General features: G+C 47.1%; 8 protein-coding genes across 8 annotated transcripts; 4 read left to right on the forward strand and 4 right to left on the reverse strand.

Moving 5' to 3' along the window:
* Nucleotides 1-1,113: 1,113 nt before the first annotated feature.
* On the reverse strand, nucleotides 1,114-1,848 carry N7483_008796 (uncharacterized protein; the record flags this gene model as incomplete). The annotated part of the gene is made up of 3 exons (XM_057092223.1): nucleotides 1,114-1,354; nucleotides 1,410-1,620; nucleotides 1,698-1,848. The coding sequence occupies 3 exons, from the start codon at nucleotides 1,846-1,848 to the stop codon at nucleotides 1,114-1,116; spliced, it is 603 nt and encodes a 200-aa protein (XP_056943397.1).
* Nucleotides 1,849-3,663: 1,815 nt separating this feature from the next.
* On the forward strand, nucleotides 3,664-5,013 carry N7483_008797 (GIY-YIG nuclease family protein; the record flags this gene model as incomplete). The annotated part of the gene is made up of 1 exon (XM_057092224.1): nucleotides 3,664-5,013. One exon carries the CDS (start codon nucleotides 3,664-3,666, stop codon nucleotides 5,011-5,013), a length of 1,350 nt encoding a protein of 449 aa, XP_056943398.1.
* A 536-nt stretch (nucleotides 5,014-5,549) lies between these two features.
* On the forward strand, nucleotides 5,550-6,572 carry N7483_008798 (ankyrin repeat domain-containing protein; the record flags this gene model as incomplete). The annotated part of the gene is made up of 1 exon (XM_057092225.1): nucleotides 5,550-6,572. The coding sequence occupies one exon, from the start codon at nucleotides 5,550-5,552 to the stop codon at nucleotides 6,570-6,572; it is 1,023 nt and encodes a 340-aa protein (XP_056943399.1).
* Nucleotides 6,573-6,773: 201 nt separating this feature from the next.
* On the reverse strand, nucleotides 6,774-9,164 carry N7483_008799 (putative C6 transcription factor; the record flags this gene model as incomplete). The annotated part of the gene is made up of 3 exons (XM_057092226.1): nucleotides 6,774-8,027; nucleotides 8,085-8,492; nucleotides 8,646-9,164. The coding sequence occupies 3 exons, from the start codon at nucleotides 9,162-9,164 to the stop codon at nucleotides 6,774-6,776; spliced, it is 2,181 nt and encodes a 726-aa protein (XP_056943400.1).
* Nucleotides 9,165-10,052: 888 nt separating this feature from the next.
* N7483_008800 (RNP domain protein) lies at nucleotides 10,053-11,087 on the reverse strand (the record flags this gene model as incomplete). The annotated part of the gene is made up of 1 exon (XM_057092227.1): nucleotides 10,053-11,087. One exon carries the CDS (start codon nucleotides 11,085-11,087, stop codon nucleotides 10,053-10,055), a length of 1,035 nt encoding a protein of 344 aa, XP_056943401.1.
* Nucleotides 11,088-12,192: 1,105 nt separating this feature from the next.
* N7483_008801 (NADP(+)-dependent, decarboxylating phosphogluconate dehydrogenase) lies at nucleotides 12,193-14,235 on the forward strand (the record flags this gene model as incomplete). Its single annotated transcript, XM_057092228.1, has 4 exons — nucleotides 12,193-12,209; nucleotides 12,592-12,779; nucleotides 12,848-13,728; nucleotides 13,795-14,235. 4 exons carry the CDS (start codon nucleotides 12,193-12,195, stop codon nucleotides 14,233-14,235), a joined length of 1,527 nt encoding a protein of 508 aa, XP_056943402.1.
* Nucleotides 14,236-14,903: 668 nt separating this feature from the next.
* N7483_008802 (anticodon-binding domain-containing protein) lies at nucleotides 14,904-15,889 on the forward strand (the record flags this gene model as incomplete). Its single annotated transcript, XM_057092229.1, has 3 exons — nucleotides 14,904-15,010; nucleotides 15,187-15,691; nucleotides 15,785-15,889. The coding sequence occupies 3 exons, from the start codon at nucleotides 14,904-14,906 to the stop codon at nucleotides 15,887-15,889; spliced, it is 717 nt and encodes a 238-aa protein (XP_056943403.1).
* A 799-nt stretch (nucleotides 15,890-16,688) lies between these two features.
* N7483_008803 (uncharacterized protein) lies at nucleotides 16,689-19,580 on the reverse strand (the record flags this gene model as incomplete). Its single annotated transcript, XM_057092230.1, has 1 exon — nucleotides 16,689-19,580. The coding sequence occupies one exon, from the start codon at nucleotides 19,578-19,580 to the stop codon at nucleotides 16,689-16,691; it is 2,892 nt and encodes a 963-aa protein (XP_056943404.1).
* Between the last annotated feature and the right edge of the window lie 427 nt (nucleotides 19,581-20,007).

Raw genomic sequence — 20,007 nt, forward strand, 5'->3', positions numbered from 1 at the left:
GCACCGGCTGCTCCCCACCATGTCCCGGGGAGCGGGAACGCAACCCCCTTTCCGTTCTGCTTCCTTCAACCAATAACTGTACAGCACTTGAGAGCACGGAGTACATACTGAACATACGAACATAATAGTCACGATGCTAAGTCCTTGCCTTGAAAGCCCTGGAGGGTGATCCAGCTCCGCTTTTTGTGCTATCACATCACCCCATCAGCTACGGAGTACATTTAGCTCTTTTATTTTGGGGGGCTTAATAACATTTGAATATAAAGGTAGATCCTCAAATGTTTTATCTACAATATAACTTAATCGTACCTGACTCTCAAGTGCTACTAATTAGTACTACTGGCATATAAAACTGTGATTCTTTTGATAACAAAACTTATCCTTTCTACCCAGGAAAAGAGGAGTTGCCAGTGGGAAACAAGAAACAGGAAATCACCACTGGCATGTACGATCAAAGCCTGGTGAGGGGAAAAGATACATAGCTTCGACTTACTTTCTATAGAAATCTGGAGCTTAAGTGCTCTTTTTTCTCGCATAGTTCAGACTCCATCTAAAAGATAGATTATTTAACATTTTCTCACTACTTCAGTACTAAATTCGTTCAGGCTGGGAACTTGAACTACGCGTTAACTTGAAGGTCACTGGCATCAGCCATTCAAATTCTCATATTCTCTTACTATTATGCACCCTGCGGTCTAGTATATGCAGATGTAGTAAAGAAATTAGCGCTTAAGACATCAGAACATTGAAGGATTAACATTCAAGTTGCAGCACTTGGGGGAAATAGCGAAATATTTCTCGTGTTATGTGGACATCATTTGGAGATGCAGGTGTCACTTCCAGTGATGAGCTATTTACTAGATTAATGTTTTCATCTTAACTATGATACACGTGTTGGCCATGTGGCATTTTAATCTTAATCTTCATCGAACGACATCTCATTTGATGGAATGGATGGAAGCACAGTATATACTTTTAATCATATCTAAGTCATAAATTGGTCCACTAGATCTTATCCCTCCTCTTTTAATCAATAGCGGGGAATGACTCGGATGAGCCCCACTGCCCCTCAGGCTGCCCCGCTATATACTTTGAGTCAGTCTTCAACCATCGTCAGGCGTCATGATGACAATGATGGCAGCGCTTGCCATTTGCAGCGCACATATCTGGGTGTACAAGACGCATATGAGCGCTGAATCGATCCTTTCTACCAAAGGTCTTCTTGCACGGGAGACATTGATACATCTCAGGGGAGATGTGGGTCGCCTTGACATGGCGCACCAGGGAAGCCTCCTTGGTAAAAGTTCCCTTGTAGGTACATCCTTCCCAGCGGCATTTAAGTGCACTTGGAATTCTGTCATGATGTCAGCGCAAATAGGGTAAAATTAGTCAAGTAGGAAGAGACTTACTGCTTCTCAAGTTGTTTGTGGCAAACAAATGGCACTTCGTGTTTTTCCAAATCCGGTGCACTGGAGACAAAGGGATCATGCTTGATCGGATTCCAATAGGTCAAGGGAGGTTGAAGGAAAATGCTTCTATCGCTGGGCTTGGGCTCGGTCGAGGCGTGGGCATTGCCGAAGTGATTGTAGCTGTATGATCTGGTATCATTCATTCGAGTCCCTGAGATCCACATTTGAATAGTTAGATAGAAACTTCAAATTGAGGCTTTCTAGAACTCATATGGGGCAATAACTTACCAAGCTCCGACATATCAAAATTCTGATGTATCATGTTCTGCTGGGATTTCTCGGAATTGTCATGCGCATACTTTCCAGTCTCACTAGTAGTGAGATATCCAGTCCAACCCATCTTTTCAAAATCCGAATCCGACAATTGATACACTGGCATTTCGAAAACTTCAACGGGGATGTGAAGGGAATAGGATTTTTGGGAATCAAGCAGCGGTTATAATAATATGGAGTCACTGGCGGTAAGGTAGATACAGTAATTTCAAGGCAGATTTCAATTAGGTATCTATCAGCATTCATGGATCGTTGACAATTTGCGACCTGGAGAACCCAACAGGCTCACCAGCTGCCGTCCACAGGTGCAAGTGGCAAAGAATCGGGATAAATTCAGCTGCAATGGATAGGGTCCAATCAAGCATTTTCGATTCTGACTCTAGTCGATGAATACTTAGGTTTATTGGGGGGTGACCCATGGCACACTTGATTTAGCGCAGCAGGCTCTATTGGAATTTGTATCTAAAGTATACATAGTTTTGGGCTATATCCTGACCTTGCAGGACAATTCATATTCTTGCATGCATACTCTGTATCCACTTATCCACTTTGACAGGTTATTCGACTGTTGCAGCCCCCATGAGAGCGAAAATTTGAAATTGCGGCCCAACTTGGAAGGCCCATGCACAACGGTCTGCACATGTGGGCCCTGGTCAACGCTCAAGAGTTTGACACGCGTGTGGGTATCAAGAACCCACAAGGGTTCGGTCCGCTGTCATTCTCCGGACCTATCGAGTCTTCTTGTCGTTTGATCTCATCCAATGTTGTTGGAATGATGCATGCGTCAACAGACTGTCACTGCCCCGCTTTTGACGCCAGTTCCAACAGACATAGCCACACATAAGCAATTCCGAGCGTTTCGACTGTAACAATTACATTCTCGTTTTGAGAAGTTTCAAATTATCGATCCTTTTCAAGTTAATCCATGCATTCTTTGTACCTGATCGCTCCTGTCGTGCCCTTGATCCGAATATGTCCTTGCTTTGTTGTCATCTGAGGCTCGTCGTATCTCCCATTGCCTCCTATTAGTAAACATGACCGTAGTCAGATCGTATCAGAAATGAACTATTGGATTTTAAGATATTTATCTTACCCGGGTGTCTTGATTTCAAATATGATTACCGTCTAAATTTAGACTATGGGCATCCAGAACAGTTTTATGGACTTTTGAACCCGATAAACTTTGTGTAGGTGTTTCAACCCATTGCTATTGAGGGTTTCATTTCTCTGATGAGCCTCATGGGCAATACCTGAGGCGACACCGTTTCAGGAAAACAGTTGGGTAGAGGTGGCGATTATCACAGGGTTTGACTGCTAATAGCTGATCGACTGGTTAGTAAACGTGATGATTGGTCGCCCTGGAATTATATGGCTTACTATAGGTGGCAGACTTAGTGCTTACTTTATTATACGAGATTCCTGCTATGAATCATCCATTTGAGAGAAAATATGCCGAGGAATTCCAGGATCTCACGAATCATGTGCACCTATTCCCTGTATAAACCATATTTTAGAGAAAATGGAAGGTTGTGTTAATTTATCACTGGCTAGAGATGAGACCAATAGGAAAATGATTCTGCCCAGCACTTGAAGTATTTTTCACCTCACCAATAGAAAAATGATCCTGCCTAGATATTCTTCGCCTTACTTGATGACACTGAAAGCGATTTCTCCCCACATGTTCATAGTACAGAGATTGTCCCGAGGTCTGGATCGAGGAACACCTAGACTGATATAAGTTCAAGCTGTACACTTGAGTGAGCGAATGATTTTCTCAAGCTGTGAGGTTATAATATTTCTCACTTTGGATGATATTGAAAATTCCATTTGAGGTGAGACTATCTCCTAATTTTATCCAATACTCTAGTATTGGGACCCACTGACTCTTCGGTTCAGCTGGATAATAAGACGAACCAACGCAATGCGGCCTGAAGGCACCTCTCTTCAAGCCCAAAAACAATCATTGAATTTGAAAACCCTTGACCTTGATCAATGGATTTGTGGACGCATCAGGGCTGGAACGGGCTTCCGATGTAGCCTGAAGATCGTGAAAGCCAACAGGGATCAAATAAATTCCTTGGTCAATACCCTATCCACCCTCAGGAAGTCTTCTCCGCAAATACCGATACAACTCGAGGCCCTTGCCAAGCTCACGCATTGTTCCTCCCACGGAGTTGAAGGTCTAAAGGACGTTCGAAGCGCAGTCTGGCTTGGTCTTCTTATGCGTGAAGACAGTGAACACTCCGCTCATAGTGTTGAGTCAGTTCAGGAACAGATAAAAGAGGTGTTTGGACCTATTTCACGTCATTGCAGTTGCAAGACCCCAGAACAGTGCGGAAAACGTATCGGTGGACAAAAGGTCCGGAATATCCGAAAAACAATTGATGAGATTATCAGACCAGAGGTCTATATGAATGACACAAATCTGGGCTACCTCCTTCAGGTTTTAGAAGCAAATATCTACTGTCCGATGCATGAAGAGGAGGTGAATCAAACCAAGTCGATATATTGGAAAATGAAAATCCTGGAAATTCGCAGTGTGCACATTTCAAACCCAGTCAAGGTCCTTGAAAATGACGAAGAACTTGTTATCGGAAGGCTCCAAAGTCAAGTTTCAGTCATCACTTTGACAGAGCCACACTCACCTTCCGATAATGAAGCCTCGATATCGATAGCCATATCCACGGAATCATCACCCGGATCAGTGTATGTCACTAAAGATCCAGCTACTTTCTGGCCGGCTGCATTTGAATCGAGTCCGTTTCAATTTCTGAACAAGCCAGCTAGATATAGGCAGAGGCATTCATTGGATGGTCCTCTTAACGGAAGGGAGAAAAAACCCGGATACATCTACATACTCCAGGAGGAAAATAATGCAGGATATCTGAAAATCGGTTATACAACTGATTCAATCGAGAAACGCTGTCAGAATTGGACCTTTTATTGCAACAGGAAGTTCAAACTGGTGTATCCTACTTCGTCTGAATTGACAACCCAAGTTTCCTATGCTGAGCGTGTAGAGGCATGGTGCCATCACAAATTGCATTATTGTCGGAAAACTATATACTGCAATTTATGCCTCGGGGAACATACTGAATGGTTTCAAACATCGATTAAGGAAGCGATTGGAGTTATTGAGAGCCAGTCAGAGCTGATGGCTGCTCATCACCATTTGTATGATCCAGAATCTCCAATTCTCAAGGCACAGGAGGGAACTACTTTTCATGAAGTGGAAGATATTGCGGATAGGCTGGCTGCGACTGTTATATGAGCATTCTTTTAGGAATGCATGGGAACTAACACAAATTAGTGTCTGAACCGTTGTTTCTTTTCTCTGATATTTTCTCTGATATTTTTTATTTTTGAATTCGTAGCTGATCTGATCTCCTTGGGTTTGTCACTGAGATTCTTAAATTAAGTACTTTCTTTTCCAACTCTTAGCTTTCGAACTATAGCTAGCTCTGTAATTCAATTTTCTCGAATGAATAGCTATATTATCAAATTTCCAGTAATCGAACTCTTCGTGATTCCTTGGCGACGTGAGGATTGATTGAAAAGAAATCCGTGAACGGGACCATTACAAGAAACAAAATCTCACTAAGATCATCATTGAGCTTCCATATCAGGTTCACATTAACGAGCTTCATCCCAATTCCTCCAATAAGAAGAACCCGCTTGGAACTATGAAGCACTATGCCCGAGGCTTAGATCTTGGCGGGCTTGGCAGCGCAAGGCAATATCTCTGAATGAAGGCCCAGTTGAGCAGCACATATCAGTCCAGTACTTGAACCGAAATCAATTTACACCATGAACATGAGCACTGCCGACAGAAAAGAAGACCAGGAGGTCCTCGGCACCGGACTACACAAAGCCGCATCAGAAGGTGACCTAGCCACTGCAAAATCCCTTCTCGATAAGGGAGCGGATCCAAATCACCAAGATGACAAGGGTATTTCGCCTCTTCACCTCGCAGCACAAAAAGGACACTGGAATATAGCGAGACTGCTACTAGAGAGAAACGCATCTCTATCCGTCTTGGACGGAGACTCTATCCCACCAATAATCGATGCCGCGAAAAACGGACATCTTGAAATCGTTCGATTATTAGTTGAATGTGACCCGAAGACCAAATACAGCTCAAATCAATTCTGGGAAACACCCCTTCTCATCGCCGCTGATCGGGGTGATATCAACATGGTACGATTTCTCCTCGACGTAAAGTCTCTGACAACGTCCTCCAATCGTCTTCGTCAGACCGCTTTGCACTTAGCTGTGAAGAAGGGATATATTGAAATATGTGAACTTTTGCTCGAATATGATAAGCGAAATGGGCCGAATGTTTATTGGAGAATGTGGGGAATTAAACCTCAAGCTCAGGTTAAAGGGAGAGGAGAAGGCATGCAGGGAACACCACTTGCTATTGCTGTGCATGATGGGTTAGTAAATATGGTTGAGCTTCTCCTGCGCAGCAAGTTCTTTTCCCCAGATGCCCTGAATGCGGATAAGAGGTTGTTGTTTCATGATGCTGTGGAGGCTTCGAATCGGGAGATTGTTGAGATATTCCTGAAATTCGGAGTGTCGGTTGATATTAAAGGCTTGCATAAGAGAAGGGCGCTTCATATTGCTGCTAGGAAGGGCGATGTTAAGATGGTGAAACTGCTTTTGGAACATGGAGCTTCGGTTAAGACAAAAGATCATGTTGGAGCAACTCCAGAGAATGACTCTACCAGTTCTGAAATCACAATGATTCTGAGGAATCATGGGATGGATAAAGGGGAAGGGAAATGGAAAACAGGTAGTAACCTCACATGTACTTTCGCCTCCGCCTGAGTATTCTCAGAAATAGCTCAGACCAAAGGAGTTTCGTTATAATGAGAGTTTATATTCCTTGAATTTTCACACAGTTTACGGTTTAAATGAAGAAGTGGTATGAATGGAGAGATTTTGCTTTTTAATTACCCAGTCTAGACCAGAATTTGTTTAAATGGGAGAAGAAGAGAGTCTGTCTATAGAAAATGCCAGTGATATTGATCACCGTGGCAGGAACATCGAATCCGCACTATCATATACATCCCCAATGAAATTCGTGTAGCTTGCCCAGGCAACATCGTAGCCACCTTGAGGGACCGTGCCACTTAGATCCATTGCATCCCATACATTTGGCCACGTTTCGACATCGGAGCCAAATCCCATGGTCATTGGTGCCATTGGGATGACAGGAGCATTTTGCTGAACGGGAACCATGGGCGCTTCCATGCTCCCTAAAGAGAAGTTCACTGAATTATGTGGGTTTTGAGCGTTTTGATGGTTCAAGTGCTCTGCGGCAAAACTGAGAGGCATGCCTTCCAATGTAACCTGACTGATTGCGTTTGTTAAGCTCTCATCGCCTAATATCTCTCGTTTCCGCGTCCGTGCCTGATTCATGAGCTTCTCTAACGGGCGCCATAGCATCCCATGTTGCGAGTCGGCAATGAAAGTGCTGGTTATTTGATAGGTATGCTCCACAATAGGCCAGAATTTAGATATGGTCGCAGGGTCTTGGCAAACGCAAAGTTCCGCAAGAGCGACTGCAAGCCCATGCCATGGGACCCATAATGCACCAAACCACCGCCACGGTGTCATCGCCGGATCGCTGTATGACTCGGATGCGCGTTTTAAGTTCTCACCGGCCATCCTAAGAAGAACATCACCTTGAATAGCGGGCGGATTGAAGTTTCGACTGCGTATGATCGGGCGGACGCAAGCAAGCTGCAGGCAGCCGTTGATGATGCTTGCTATTCGCTTTGTGTAGAGATGAAAAGGGTGACGATCTGGATGACATCCAGCCAACAGAATGGATATTCTTTTCTGGCAGTCTGCGAGAAGCTGTTGGCGCACACTGAGTGATTTGACGGATATTTCTATGAAGTCGGCAAATCCAACTGATCGACAGACAGACTGAGATGCGCCGACTACCAACGCAAGAGTCATTTCGGTGAATGTGCCTTCCGGGGGTACTTTGATGGGGCCTTCCATGCCAGGCCAGATGTCTTCGTCGTTGATGTTTGCTGGAGGGTGTGACTCTAGCCATGCGACTTGCATCATTGGCTCAGAGGCTCGGTCTAACGAAGCTGCAATATCAAGTTGCCCGATTGCCTGCCAGCAACGCCGGCGCATCTCCTGCTCGAATGGGTCGACATGAAATGATGGCTCGAACATATGAAGACATTGTGCTTGTGCTACTCGAAGTGCCATGCTCAGCATAGTCCACACTCGACGGCTTTGATCTTGACAACGGGCTGCAAGCTACATACTGTTAACATTACCAGTTTCTCTAATACTCCTTAATCATGGCCGACTTACCAGTGAGATGACATATGCTTGCAAAACGGTCAAGTCATTTGTGGTCACAAAATCCGCCCTGGTCAGCGCGGCTTCGGTCTCTCTTTGAAGGTCGGCAAATGCAGACTTTTGATCCATTCCAAACAGGAAATGGCATTGAGAATCGTCAATTGTACATACGGCCGCTGAGTAAACGGCGAGCGCCAGAGTAATGGGGGCCTGATGGTCAGGCTCATAATCAAGATAGGGTTGGTCGTCATGAAGATATGCTCGTAATGATGGTCGGTGTAGGACTTTGAATACAGGGTCCACGTTAGATAAATAGATGTCACATAGTGTACGGCGTGTTTGGGGGGGAAATTGTGAGCCCTTTATAGGACTGAGGGGAGTTCGAAACACTTTCTGAGCCTTCTGAGCCGCCAAAGCCACCTCCTAGGCCGATTGGACTCTTGAATTCGTGCTGCTCAATTTCTACGCGGGTGTCAAGAACTGATCGTAGTTCTTGTGTCTATCAATAGGATGATCAGCACATTGATCAAACTTGTGGAGGGACGAAGAAAAGAAAGTTATATAAATTCATACCTGGAGCATAATGTCCTCCCAGAATGAGCTCCCCAAGTAATTATTCATTGCACGAGGTCGAGGAGGCTGGGTTTCAGGTATGACTGGCTTCATCTCGCTTGAGTCATCAATCTGATTGCGCCAAGCCTCCGCATCGCCCACATGCACGTTTGCCTCGAAGCTATGCTCTGTGGGCTCATTGAATGAGGGCACTTCTTCAGCCAGAGACTGTGCCATCGGCTCATCGCGCTCAGCTGCAACTTTTCTTAGGAGCTGTTCTAGCTTTGCGACGCGATCCGCAAGCTCCTTGTCAGAGCTGCCAACTCGCTCGGGAGCCTTGCGTGTGCGACCTCGCGGCAGACGGGCTCGCTCTACAGGAACACACACAAATCCTAGGCGTTGACAGCTGGTGCAAGGACTTAGTTTGTCGCATTTCACTTTGCGCTGGCGACATGCTTCACAGCTTAATCTGACTCTCGGCGCAGAGGGCCGAGCTTGAGCTGTTCGATCCGATTTGACCGCGGGGTCGCGGTCACTCATGATGAGGCATCTACGCACGTAATGTAGATGTGTAGAATTGTATTTCGCAAGATTCTTCTTTCTTGTTTCCTTTTTGATACCTGAATTTATTTGTAGTATTTTGCAGGATCAGGCGCAGCTCATAGAGCTTTTCAGGGTTGAACAAGTGAAACTGGATGAGGTCCACGGGAGAGTTCTTTGGGTCGAAGACACTCCCATTGGCGTAATTGGGTCCACAACGCGGATTATCAGTTAAGGCTGGCAAATCAGGGTTGCTTATAGATCCTCTTAAGGATCCATTCAAAGAAGATTATGACGAAAATATCTATTCAAGAGGTGATAGTGGTAATTCGAGTCTTTGAGCATAAACTTCTTTGACACATGGTGCTCTCAACTTGAAACTGAAACTGTGAAAGATTAATATTTGTGCTAAGTAGGACAATGCACGCATTACTACCTTGCTGTGCTAATTAAGGATATACTAATGTAGATTTATGCAGCTAAAATGCTTATAATTCTAATTGGATTAAATATTATATAGCTATGAAACAGATACAGAGCGATGCTAAATACTACTGGTTGCATTACTTCCATGTTCGAGCACTGAGTCATTACTAGACATACAACTCTCGAGGTCAGAATCATAGCTTGTGCTCTCATCAAGCATTTATCGGGTGATATACAGACTGTATGAGCTGAGTAATATCAGTATGTTGTTAAAAATGACTTCAAATGTTCTTGTTGGTTCGAAAATCAGCTCTTGCAGTTCGGTGCGGCACAGTATCATTATGATGAGATGTCTATCTCGTAAGAGAGGCATTATTTCTTGAACAATTTCAATGTTCTCAGCATGGTCATCCTGGTATTAGAATGAGAATAAGTTAAGTACATTTCGGGTGAAGCTCACGTCTAGCCAAGAATCTTCAATCCACCCTTGGTCTTGCCAGGCTTTTTCACGCCATCTTGCTTGACCTTGGTGCCTGCGTGTCCACCACGGCCGCCACCTCCACCCTTCTTGTTTTTGTTATTCGAAACTGGCTTCACCTCTGTCACGGCTCGGCGCAGGAGCACAGGATGAGAACCAATGTACTTTCCCTGCATTTCACGCGCAGCTTTAAAGTAATCATCGCCGTCGCTAAAGCTGACGAAACCATAACCCTTACTCTTCTGGGTACGCTTCTCTCGAATGACGCGTGCCTTCTGCACTGAGGTGTAACGTGCGAACGCTTTCAATAGAGAGTCGTCGGTCACCTCACCAGCTAGGTTACCGACAAATAGTCGAAAATGAGCTGGGTCCCATTCCAGTAGGGAGGAATCTGTCCACTGTTGTCCGCCACCGGCTCGGGCCACTGTCTTTTGCGATTCGGGCTGAGGGATCGGAGTACCAGCGCCTGCTGGTCCAGTAGTGGGCGTTCCTGAGCCCCTGTTTCCGCCAGGGCCGGACTGAGGAGCTTGGGCTTTAGCGGCAACAGCCGGGTCCTCAGGGTTGGCATAAGCACTTTGCCACTGAGCGATCTGGGCTTCCGTCTCTGCATCTACGCCGTCGCGGGACTGTCGACCCCCATATGGCTGGCCAGGTGTTGACCCAAAGGGATTCTGGATGTGTGGGACGGTCGGACCGTATGTGTTTTCATTGTACTGAGCCCCGTAATAGGAAGGTCCGCTCTGATAAGTTTGTTGCGCTGGTTGTTGATAATAATTGGAGTAAGTCGCCGCGGGCGCAGCATACGCCGCAGATGAGACGGGTGGCTTGGAGATTGCGGGACTGTGGTTGCGATATGGCTGGCTGGAGGCTACGGAGCGTGGCTGGAAGCCTGTAAATGCAGGACGCGCATTGCTGGCATAGCCCGGGGCGGCTGGTTGGGCAGCATTGGCAGATGGCGGGGGTCGAGGAGGCAGAGATGAAGGCGCCTTATTGAGACCTGGAGGAGGTGGAAAGGACATGATGAATGGATGGTCCGATAGGAGAAACGGTTGAGCTGTCTCGAAGATCGCAGCCGCAACGTACCTTCAGGGCAGTCCAAAATCCACCAGATGTTCACACTTGAGGACCTAACCCTTGCACGATTCTAAGTGAGAATCAATAAATCAAAACCTCCCAGTAGTGGTGAAGGTAAAGAGGTGAGTAGATCGAGGAGTTGTGGTGGGTGGTTTAGTTCTTTCAATGAAAGAATTGTCTCTTCATTAACATGACTTAGGAACTTTTAGGTTCTGGACTCGATGATGGAAATCGGAAAATAATTTCGCCGTTATCAATTACATAATCTTGGGATTACTAAGTTGATGCCTGAGTCCACAAATGAGGTCACCCCCACCCTAAACCGAAAACGGACTAGATTGACCAACGACCGGATTCGGGTGGATTTTCACGGCAAATGAATATCCTGAACAGTTCACCGATGGATGGGGGATTTCTTCGTGTTCATTTGATTTTCAGTATCATTTGAGCTCTGAGGAATATCTGGTATGTATTAAGGGATATAGCTCCTACATCTTCAGCTATACAACCCATTATCAGTAGGCCATTCCTACTAAATGTAGCTGAAGTAGTAGGTAGTGGTGAAGTCAGTACCCCTCCATGCCCCGCGCTCTTTGCCATGACATACCTTGTAGGTTATATGCAGCCCCAATTCCCTATATATAACGCTCCGGCAACGGGTGGATAGAAATACCAATCATTTCATCGGATAATCCTCATCAATGCCCCTCATATCAAACTAAAAAAAATCCACCCCCATGACCCCCGAGTTTAGCAGAACCCGAGTGGGATGACCACCGGACGACTCTGCTCCTGTACCGAATACTTGGCGCGACACCGGCGGTAGTAAAAAGTAATAGCTCAGTAATCAAGTATACGGTACCATAGGTACTTCCCAATACAAGTAATCCCCGGCGTTTGTGTCCCACCTTAGATGACGGAAGAGTTGCTCCGTCAGCCCGGTTACTTCTTCTTCCTTCCCACCCCCTCCCAACTTCTTCCTTTCTTCAACCTCTTGTGTTGTAGATACCCTTCACTTTCAGCCCTCTCTTTCTTCAATTCACATTCATCATGGCTGACCAGGCTGTGTAAGTTCTTACCCTATGTCTTCTTCCTACAATCTATCATACCCTTTGCAAAGCCCCTCCAAAAAAAAACCCCTCCGGATTCGGGATGCCCCAACGGGCTCCCCACCATTTGCTTCATCCCGGTCAATTCTCTGTCTGAGGACTCCAAGCTTCTCAAGCAAGGAGTACCGATGAGCTCTCTGAACCCGTGGGAAGCTTTTCCATAGGCTATGAGGCGATTTCGGTGATATACAGAGCTTCCATTTGCACCGGCGCATAATGCTTCTCCAAGAATCTCCGCGGAGCTGTGTTCCTTGGACTCGGGCGGTTTATTGCTTTTTATTCCTCGTGTTTCATTTAAATTTACCATCTATTGACACGAGAATACGGTCGCTGACTATAGTGCCCGTCTCGCCGGCATCAATGTCGGCGCTCCGGCGCATTCTGTTCCTAGTGCTGATTTCGGCCTCATCGGTCTGGCCGTTATGGGTCAGAACCTGATTCTTAACGCTGCTGACCACGGTTTCACCGTCTGCGCCTACAACCGCACAACCTCCAAGGTCGACCGCTTCCTGGCTAACGAGGCCAAGGGTAAGAGCTCTAATCCCTGATATACAATGCTCTCAATGCGCGCCAATGCTAACGCAGGAATCATCCAGACAAGTCCATTGTTGGTGCCCACTCCATCGAGGAGTTCATCTCCAAGCTCAAGCGTCCCCGTCGTGTCATGCTCCTGGTCATGGCCGGTAAGCCCGTTGATGACTTCATTGAGTCCCTGCTTCCTTTCCTCGAGAAGGGTGACATCGTCATTGATGGTGGTAACTCCCACTACCCCGACAGCAACCGCCGTACCCGCTACCTTGCTGAGAAGGGCATCAGCTTCGTCGGCAGCGGTGTCTCCGGTGGTGAGGAGGGTGCCCGTTACGGTCCCTCTCTGATGCCCGGTGGTAACGAGGCCGCCTGGCCCCACATCAAGGACATCTTCCAGAGCATTGCCGCCAAGAGTGACGGTGAGGCTTGCTGCGACTGGGTCGGTGACGAGGGTGCTGGTCACTACGTCAAGATGGTCCACAACGGTATTGAGTACGGTGACATGCAGTTGATCTGTGAGGCCTACGATATCCTCAAGCGTGGTCTGGGTCTGTCTGGTAAGGAGATTGGTGACATCTTCGCCAAGTGGAACACTGGTGTTCTTGACTCTTTCCTCATTGAGATCACCCGTGACATTCTCTACTACAACGACAACGACGGCACTCCCCTCGTTGAGAAGATCCTGGACAAGGCCGGCCAGAAGGGTACCGGCAAGTGGACCGCTATCAACGCTCTCGACCTGGGCATGCCTGTTACCCTGATCGGTGAGGCTGTCTTCTCCCGCTGCCTGAGTGCTCTCAAGGACGAGCGTACCCGTGCTGCCACTATCCTGGAGGGTCCTACCCCCAAATTCGAGGGTGACAAGGCTGCCTTCGTCGATGACCTTGAGCAGGCTCTGTACGCCTCTAAGATTATCTCATACGCCCAGGGCTTCATGCTCATCCAGAACGTAAGTTATCTCAATGACAAATTCATGAACCTCCGTACGGCATCGGTACTAACTACATGTATATAGGCTGCCAAGGAGTACAACTGGAAGCTCAACAAGCCTTCTATTGCTCTGATGTGGCGTGGTGGCTGCATTATCCGCTCTGTCTTCCTCAAGGATATCACCAACGCTTACCGCAACAACCCCGACCTCGAGAACCTGCTGTTTGATGACTTCTTCACCAAGGCCATCCACAAGGCCCAGAGCGGCTGGCGTAACGTTGTCAGCAAGTCTGCCCTGTGGGGTATTCCTCTGCCCGCTTTCTCCACTGCCCTCAGCTTCTACGACGGCTACCGCACCAAGGATCTGCCCGCCAACCTGCTGCAGGCCCAGCGTGACTACTTCGGTGCCCACACCTTCCGCATCAAGCCCGAGCACGCCAGCGAGACCTTCCCCGAGGGCAAGGACATCCACGTCAACTGGACCGGCCGTGGCGGTGACGTGTCTGCCTCCACCTACATTGCGTAGAGAGATAAAAAACTGGGTTTTATGTATTTAGATGTCACCATGAATGGAACGTAACGAATTTGTTAAATGAACGCGTATAATATTGAGAAGCTGCATCTGTGGATTCTGAAATTAATAGAAGTTACCTAAGGTATCTTAAAAAATGTTCCAAGTTATATAGAGGAAGAAGTGGGCTTTTATCGCTATGTACCTCAGAATTTAGATTCTCTGCCTTGGTGCCTGAGTACTTCAATCCGAACTAAGCCCGATTAGGAATAGAGCGACATCGACCTCGACGACGCCATCTTATCGCGCTGTCCCCTCCTTCCTCCACCAATTTCCCCGGGGTCTTTCGCTTCCTTCCCCTTCTTTCATCTTTTTTTTATCCCACTTCGCTGTTACAGGGGGCTGTGAAGGGATTCTTCCTGCCACAGACATCAAACTAGTCCTTTTGAGAAAAAGGTCTGGGTTTGCTATCTAACCCGCTTTCTCTACAGGATAAGAGGGCCCTGTAGCTTCAGAAGCTCCTGCAACACAACAAACAGACATCAATTGAGATTGAACCTCGAGTGTTATGCTAGGTTGATCAATTGACCAGTCTTAGTTTCTCGTCAAATAAGCGGCTTCCCTGCACTCTTTGTGCGCTGGTCGACAAGTTAATCACACCGCCCGCCCACGTCACACGCCGCATGGCGGAGAATAAGCGTCAGAACTCAGGTGCGAAGGCATCTGGTACTGGTATGGCTGCCGCTATGGTTCCCTTGGAAGCTGCGTTGAGCGGTGCAATCGGTTCTCGGTGAGTGATGATGAAACCAATGCAATCAACCTTTATTATCCCTCGAATTGATTCATGCGACCATTCAATCACCAGAGCTCCTCAAATTGCCCGTGGTGATGCCTGCGTTGTTCGCTGGAATTTTAAATCAAATTCTTTTGATATTATTGATCAGTGCGCTAATTCTCTTTGATTAGTGTTCGCATTAGCACTGCCGCGCCGTCTAACTCCACCTACGAGGGAACTCTTTTCACTGCATGCCCCATTACCAACCTGGTCGCTATAAACACAGCTCCTGCTTCCACCTCCGATGCCAAGCAGGCTCAAAGCGGCGATTATCATGTCATTCCTGTCTCGCGCATCAACTCCTTCCAGATCCTCTCTCTTTCCTCGAACTCCACCGAATCTCCCTCATTCACAGATGCACAGCCCGGTATCCAGGCCCTTGATACCCGTGCTCTGAAGGCACGTGAGATCAAGGCAGTCGGTGATCTGCTGGACAAGGAGGCCCGCCGCGGAAAGGGCGTTACTCGTGAGGCGCAGGATATTTTTGATGCGTTTGCCCGGACTATGCCTGCTCGCTGGGATGGTCCGAATATTATTGTTGCGGATGCGGTTACTATAGCCGCGCCATACCGGGTGGATGAATGCCGCTCCTTGGTTGAGGGTGATACGGCCGCCCTCGCTCGAGTGCGCAAGGTGGTGAGTAGTTCCTACAGATACTCTTGTTTATTCTTGAATTTTGTTCCCTACTTGTCCCAGACATGTTTTATTAATCATTCTCTTTACCTCTAGCTCGAGATGGAACGCAAGAAGATCGAGTTGCGCAGCGCTAGCGCCACTATTGGCTCGACTACCACCTTCGCCCGTAACTCGGGTGATCAACGCAAAGGTGGATAAGCACCATCATCTCCCTGATACCTACAAACAAATCATTGGCGAGAAATGATTATAGTTTGTTATGGGTATTGCTTTCTCGGTGATATGGTGAAATGTGCTTAATCTGAATTATTACCGAGCTTGCTCTGAGTGGCATGACAACAGCCTGTCATGGCATATCATTCCACATTCGATATTTAACAACCTTCATGGAAAATACCCCCTTTCCCCTTCCCCTTTCCATTTCCCTCAAATAATCCAAGTGAAAAATGAGATTTGATTCCATTGGGCAACCAGTGGGTCCATGGGAATCAATCATCTGTACTAGGTGGTTTTGATAGCTGTCTACCATAGATATTGCTATTTGAAACCGAACAGGATACATGCATGAGCATCTCCACATGCTCAAAGCTTGTGCAGCGACAACTTTCAAAGCATCAAAGCAAACCCAGGGCTGAATCGCATCTCCACCAATATCATAAGACTTGTTCTACTTTTGTTCCACGGGTGCGCGGTACAATAGTGATCAAGCCAATTGCTTCTTGAAATCTTATTGAAAACCTTTGGACGTAAAATGTATTGCATAATGGCCTAGCAGAAGGATACGATGATACCACAGGTTAAGTATCCTAATTACTAGTAATTCCTCCAATGTTCGCATGAAAAGTTAAAGCGCTGTCATAAAGTCATAGCGATCTATTTAGATGCTGACAAGAAATGCAAAACAGAATAGAAAAATCAAACAAAATAATCAAGAAAAACTCAACTAGTATCAACATCGAAAGAAAAAAGGCATCAGCACTCATATGATCATATAGACTTATTCCACATGATTTCTCCCAACAATAACTTCACTAACAGTTCCCACAAACCCTTCCAACCCGGACAACGCCATAATTCCCGAAGTTGCGGCACCAGATCCAGGTCCTGACGCCACTGCCGCACCAGAAGACGCCCCCGATGAGATACCAGGCATAACAAGAACCTGTGATCCAAGCTCAATCCATTCCACAGACGTCACAAGTGCAAAGGTAATCTGGACATCCTCCTGAAATGCCCCCGTCTTCCCTTGTACTGCATTACTGGCTGTACCAGAAAGCACTTTACTAATATCAGTTGCTGATGATCGTCGTATTCCTTGAGCTGTATTAGTTTTCTCGGCACGTCCAGGTGAATGTGCATCGCTGTCAAAGCTGAAGAATTCTGGCTCGGAGGGAGAAGGAGGTTCTGAGTTTGCGTCATTATCTTTCCCGGCTAGGGCCATACACACGACGCGGACGGTTGTGCGGATATTGGCGATGTAAGCGATAGCATTCCCGCCTAGGAGGAGAGGCGGAGAGCTTAGAGCAGAGAATTCGGATGCAGGGAATGTGGCTATGAAGCCTGTGTGGAAGGGGAGAGGGAGTGTGGATGGCATATGTTGAGTATTGGTTTGTGAAGAAGATTTGCGGATGGGAAGGTATGAGGTTGTGTGTAGATTTGTAAGAACCATGCCTTTGCGAATGCGGCTAAGACGTGGAGGCTGGATATCGTCTGGGGAAGTAAGAAGCTCGATTCCAATGGTGCCGACTTGGTCTTTCATGAGGACGCGAACAGGCAGGCGGAGATCGCGAACGCTGACTACACGGACGCGCTGCCATTTTGCTTGAGTTGACGAGCCATCTCTTCCTGGTAGTGTGCTCTGTGGGAATGACGAGGGCAAGTCACTTGAAGGACCGGGTCCGCTGCTGCGGGAAAGCATGCTTAGTGGAGCGTTTTCGTTGCTGCTATCTGTTGATGTGTCAACAAGAATGGGTCCAATTGTCATTTCATCGCCGATGGAAATGCTTCCATGGCGGACTAAGCCACAGAGAACCATTCCGCGGCTTTGCTGAGTGGCTTTCTCGTTGGATATTGAGTAGACTTTGGATGGTGGGATAGCGAAGACCTCATCCACGTCGAAGACATTTGTGGCAGTTTCGTGGGGCTGTATTGATTTCCCCATTTTCAGAACTCTTTGAGGAGGTATTGAGGATATTGGAAGAAAGCGAAGGAATGCATGCAATTTTCCTATCCCCGAGCCATCAACCGCACTGGAAAGTATAATAGGCACAGTATTATTCCAATCCCCATCGGTCTTTTGTATTAGGCCGTGAACAGATTTGCTTTCCGCTTCACTAATCTGTTGTAGATCTGGGAGCTTGTCTCCGGCTGGCGCGGCAGGGAGCATTGCAGGTTTCCGGTCTGCTGTCTTCAAGGCAGACAGAACTTTTGTAAGATTCTCGCGCAGTCCACCTCGAGAGGCAATATCAAGTTTTGTAATCACGACCAGGACAGGAATCTCGAGTTTCAGACAAAGCTCTAGGTATGCCAAGCAAAGGTCAATCTCAGCGGTATGCTCGTTGGCTATCTCCGTTTCAACCGTCTCATCACCGCAGTTGGCTGGGATACAAAGCATCACATAGTGCGGTGCCCAGCTCACAAGACCTCTTATTGTGGATTTCATGTATCGAGTCGAGCCTGGAAGATCAGATACAAAAGCTAGGCGACCTCCTCGGGAAGTGGCGTGGATGTCGTCCCATGCTGCTACATTGCCTGCGGCATAGTTGACAACATTTGGAGGTACATCATCCGTATATCCAATCAACTCTTGTGCCACAGAGCTAGTAATACCCGATGATATCTCGTGTCGATGCTTGAGTAGACTAAGTCGACTCTTTCCTCTTCCATTGTCCAGTTGTGAAGAAGTCAAAGTACCAAGTAGAGATGACTTCCCTGCAGTACTAGGACCAGCAATAGATATTCGAATTTGCTCGGTGTGAGAGTAGTCCTCTCCTGGAACAGATTTCTCTCCTTCTTCAGAAGTTTGAGCATCATCACCGCCCTGTCTTGACTTTGACGTTGAAATACTGTAGAAATCCAAGTCTGGTGTAACCAGAGCTTCTGCAACCCAGAGACTATCTGTATGAGTCTTGTCTGTGTCTGGTGCCGCCGTTGCCAGATCATCTGTCCACTCGCATTTCCCAACAATAACCCGGCGAAGTATATCAACTTTACATCCCAGACTCGCTGCCATAGTTTGTAAAGTTATCACAGTTTCCTCGAGTTCATCCTGTGTCAGGCCTACGAACGTGCCATCATCAGCAACTCCAATCTCGTACAGGGCACCTTGGCTTTCTTCCAAGCCCGGAAGTAAACGAGCCGGTTTGGCGGGTACGCCCAATTGCAGCGCTGCATCTGGAAGTACGGGGACTACCAAATTAGCGGTAGTGGAAGAATGAAATGGTGAAGATTGCTGAAGCCGCCAAAGAAGTTGCGTTGTCAGCCCCTGGAGCCGCTGTTGCCGGCTCTGCGCTGATTTAGCCTGCATAGGCCTTGGAGCCGCATCCTGGGACGGAGACGCAGAGGCAGAGGGCGTAGCTACATTGTTACGGAAATGGTATGAGCCTGCAACGACATGGCCCGTTGACATGGACAGATAGGGCCGTCGCGGGCGGAGTAACAAGTGCAACTTGTACTCAGTGGGGCCCTCTTGGGGTTCAGGCTCCAATTTGGTGATACCATAGTCGGACAAGAAGTCATGGTTGCCTGTGTTTAAGGCTGAGCTGGACCGGGTCCGAATGGCTAGACCCCGGTTCCCTGACACGTTGACTTGAGGAGTCGATGACCCCGAGGTTGACCACGGTGACGAAACCCGGGGCGGGTCAGGATCGTATGTGAATATGGATGCCATGGGGACGCTAATGCGAATTAAAGCTTTTACAACTCACGTTGCAAATAAATGTATTCGGGATTTAGGATGAATAGGATTCTGCATCAATGAACTTGAAGAAATAAAAAGAGGAAGCATTCTTTGAATTGAAAATGGGGGGGAGGATTCATCCACTTATGACTGGCGTTGATGATCGTTTTGAGTCACGCTGATGCCTCAGGCATCACGTGCATCATCCAACGCATAAAATTAACTATCAGATGGAAATGGATTTCTTCCAGAGAAATCTCTCTATGTCCATGAAGAGATGAAAACATTGAGAAGAGGAAAAATATGAACAAAGATGAGAGTGAGAAGGAATCAGAAGAAAAGGGGAGAGATAAATACAAGGGAAGAAACAAAGGTAATGAAAATGAACAAAACAGATCAGGATATCCAAATATCAAAA

This window comes from Penicillium malachiteum (assembly GCF_028827825.1).
Source record: "Penicillium malachiteum strain IBT 17515 chromosome Unknown utg000004l:1.0-4883003.0:1.0-4884900.0, whole genome shotgun sequence".
Taxonomy (NCBI): domain Eukaryota; kingdom Fungi; phylum Ascomycota; class Eurotiomycetes; order Eurotiales; family Aspergillaceae; genus Penicillium; species Penicillium malachiteum.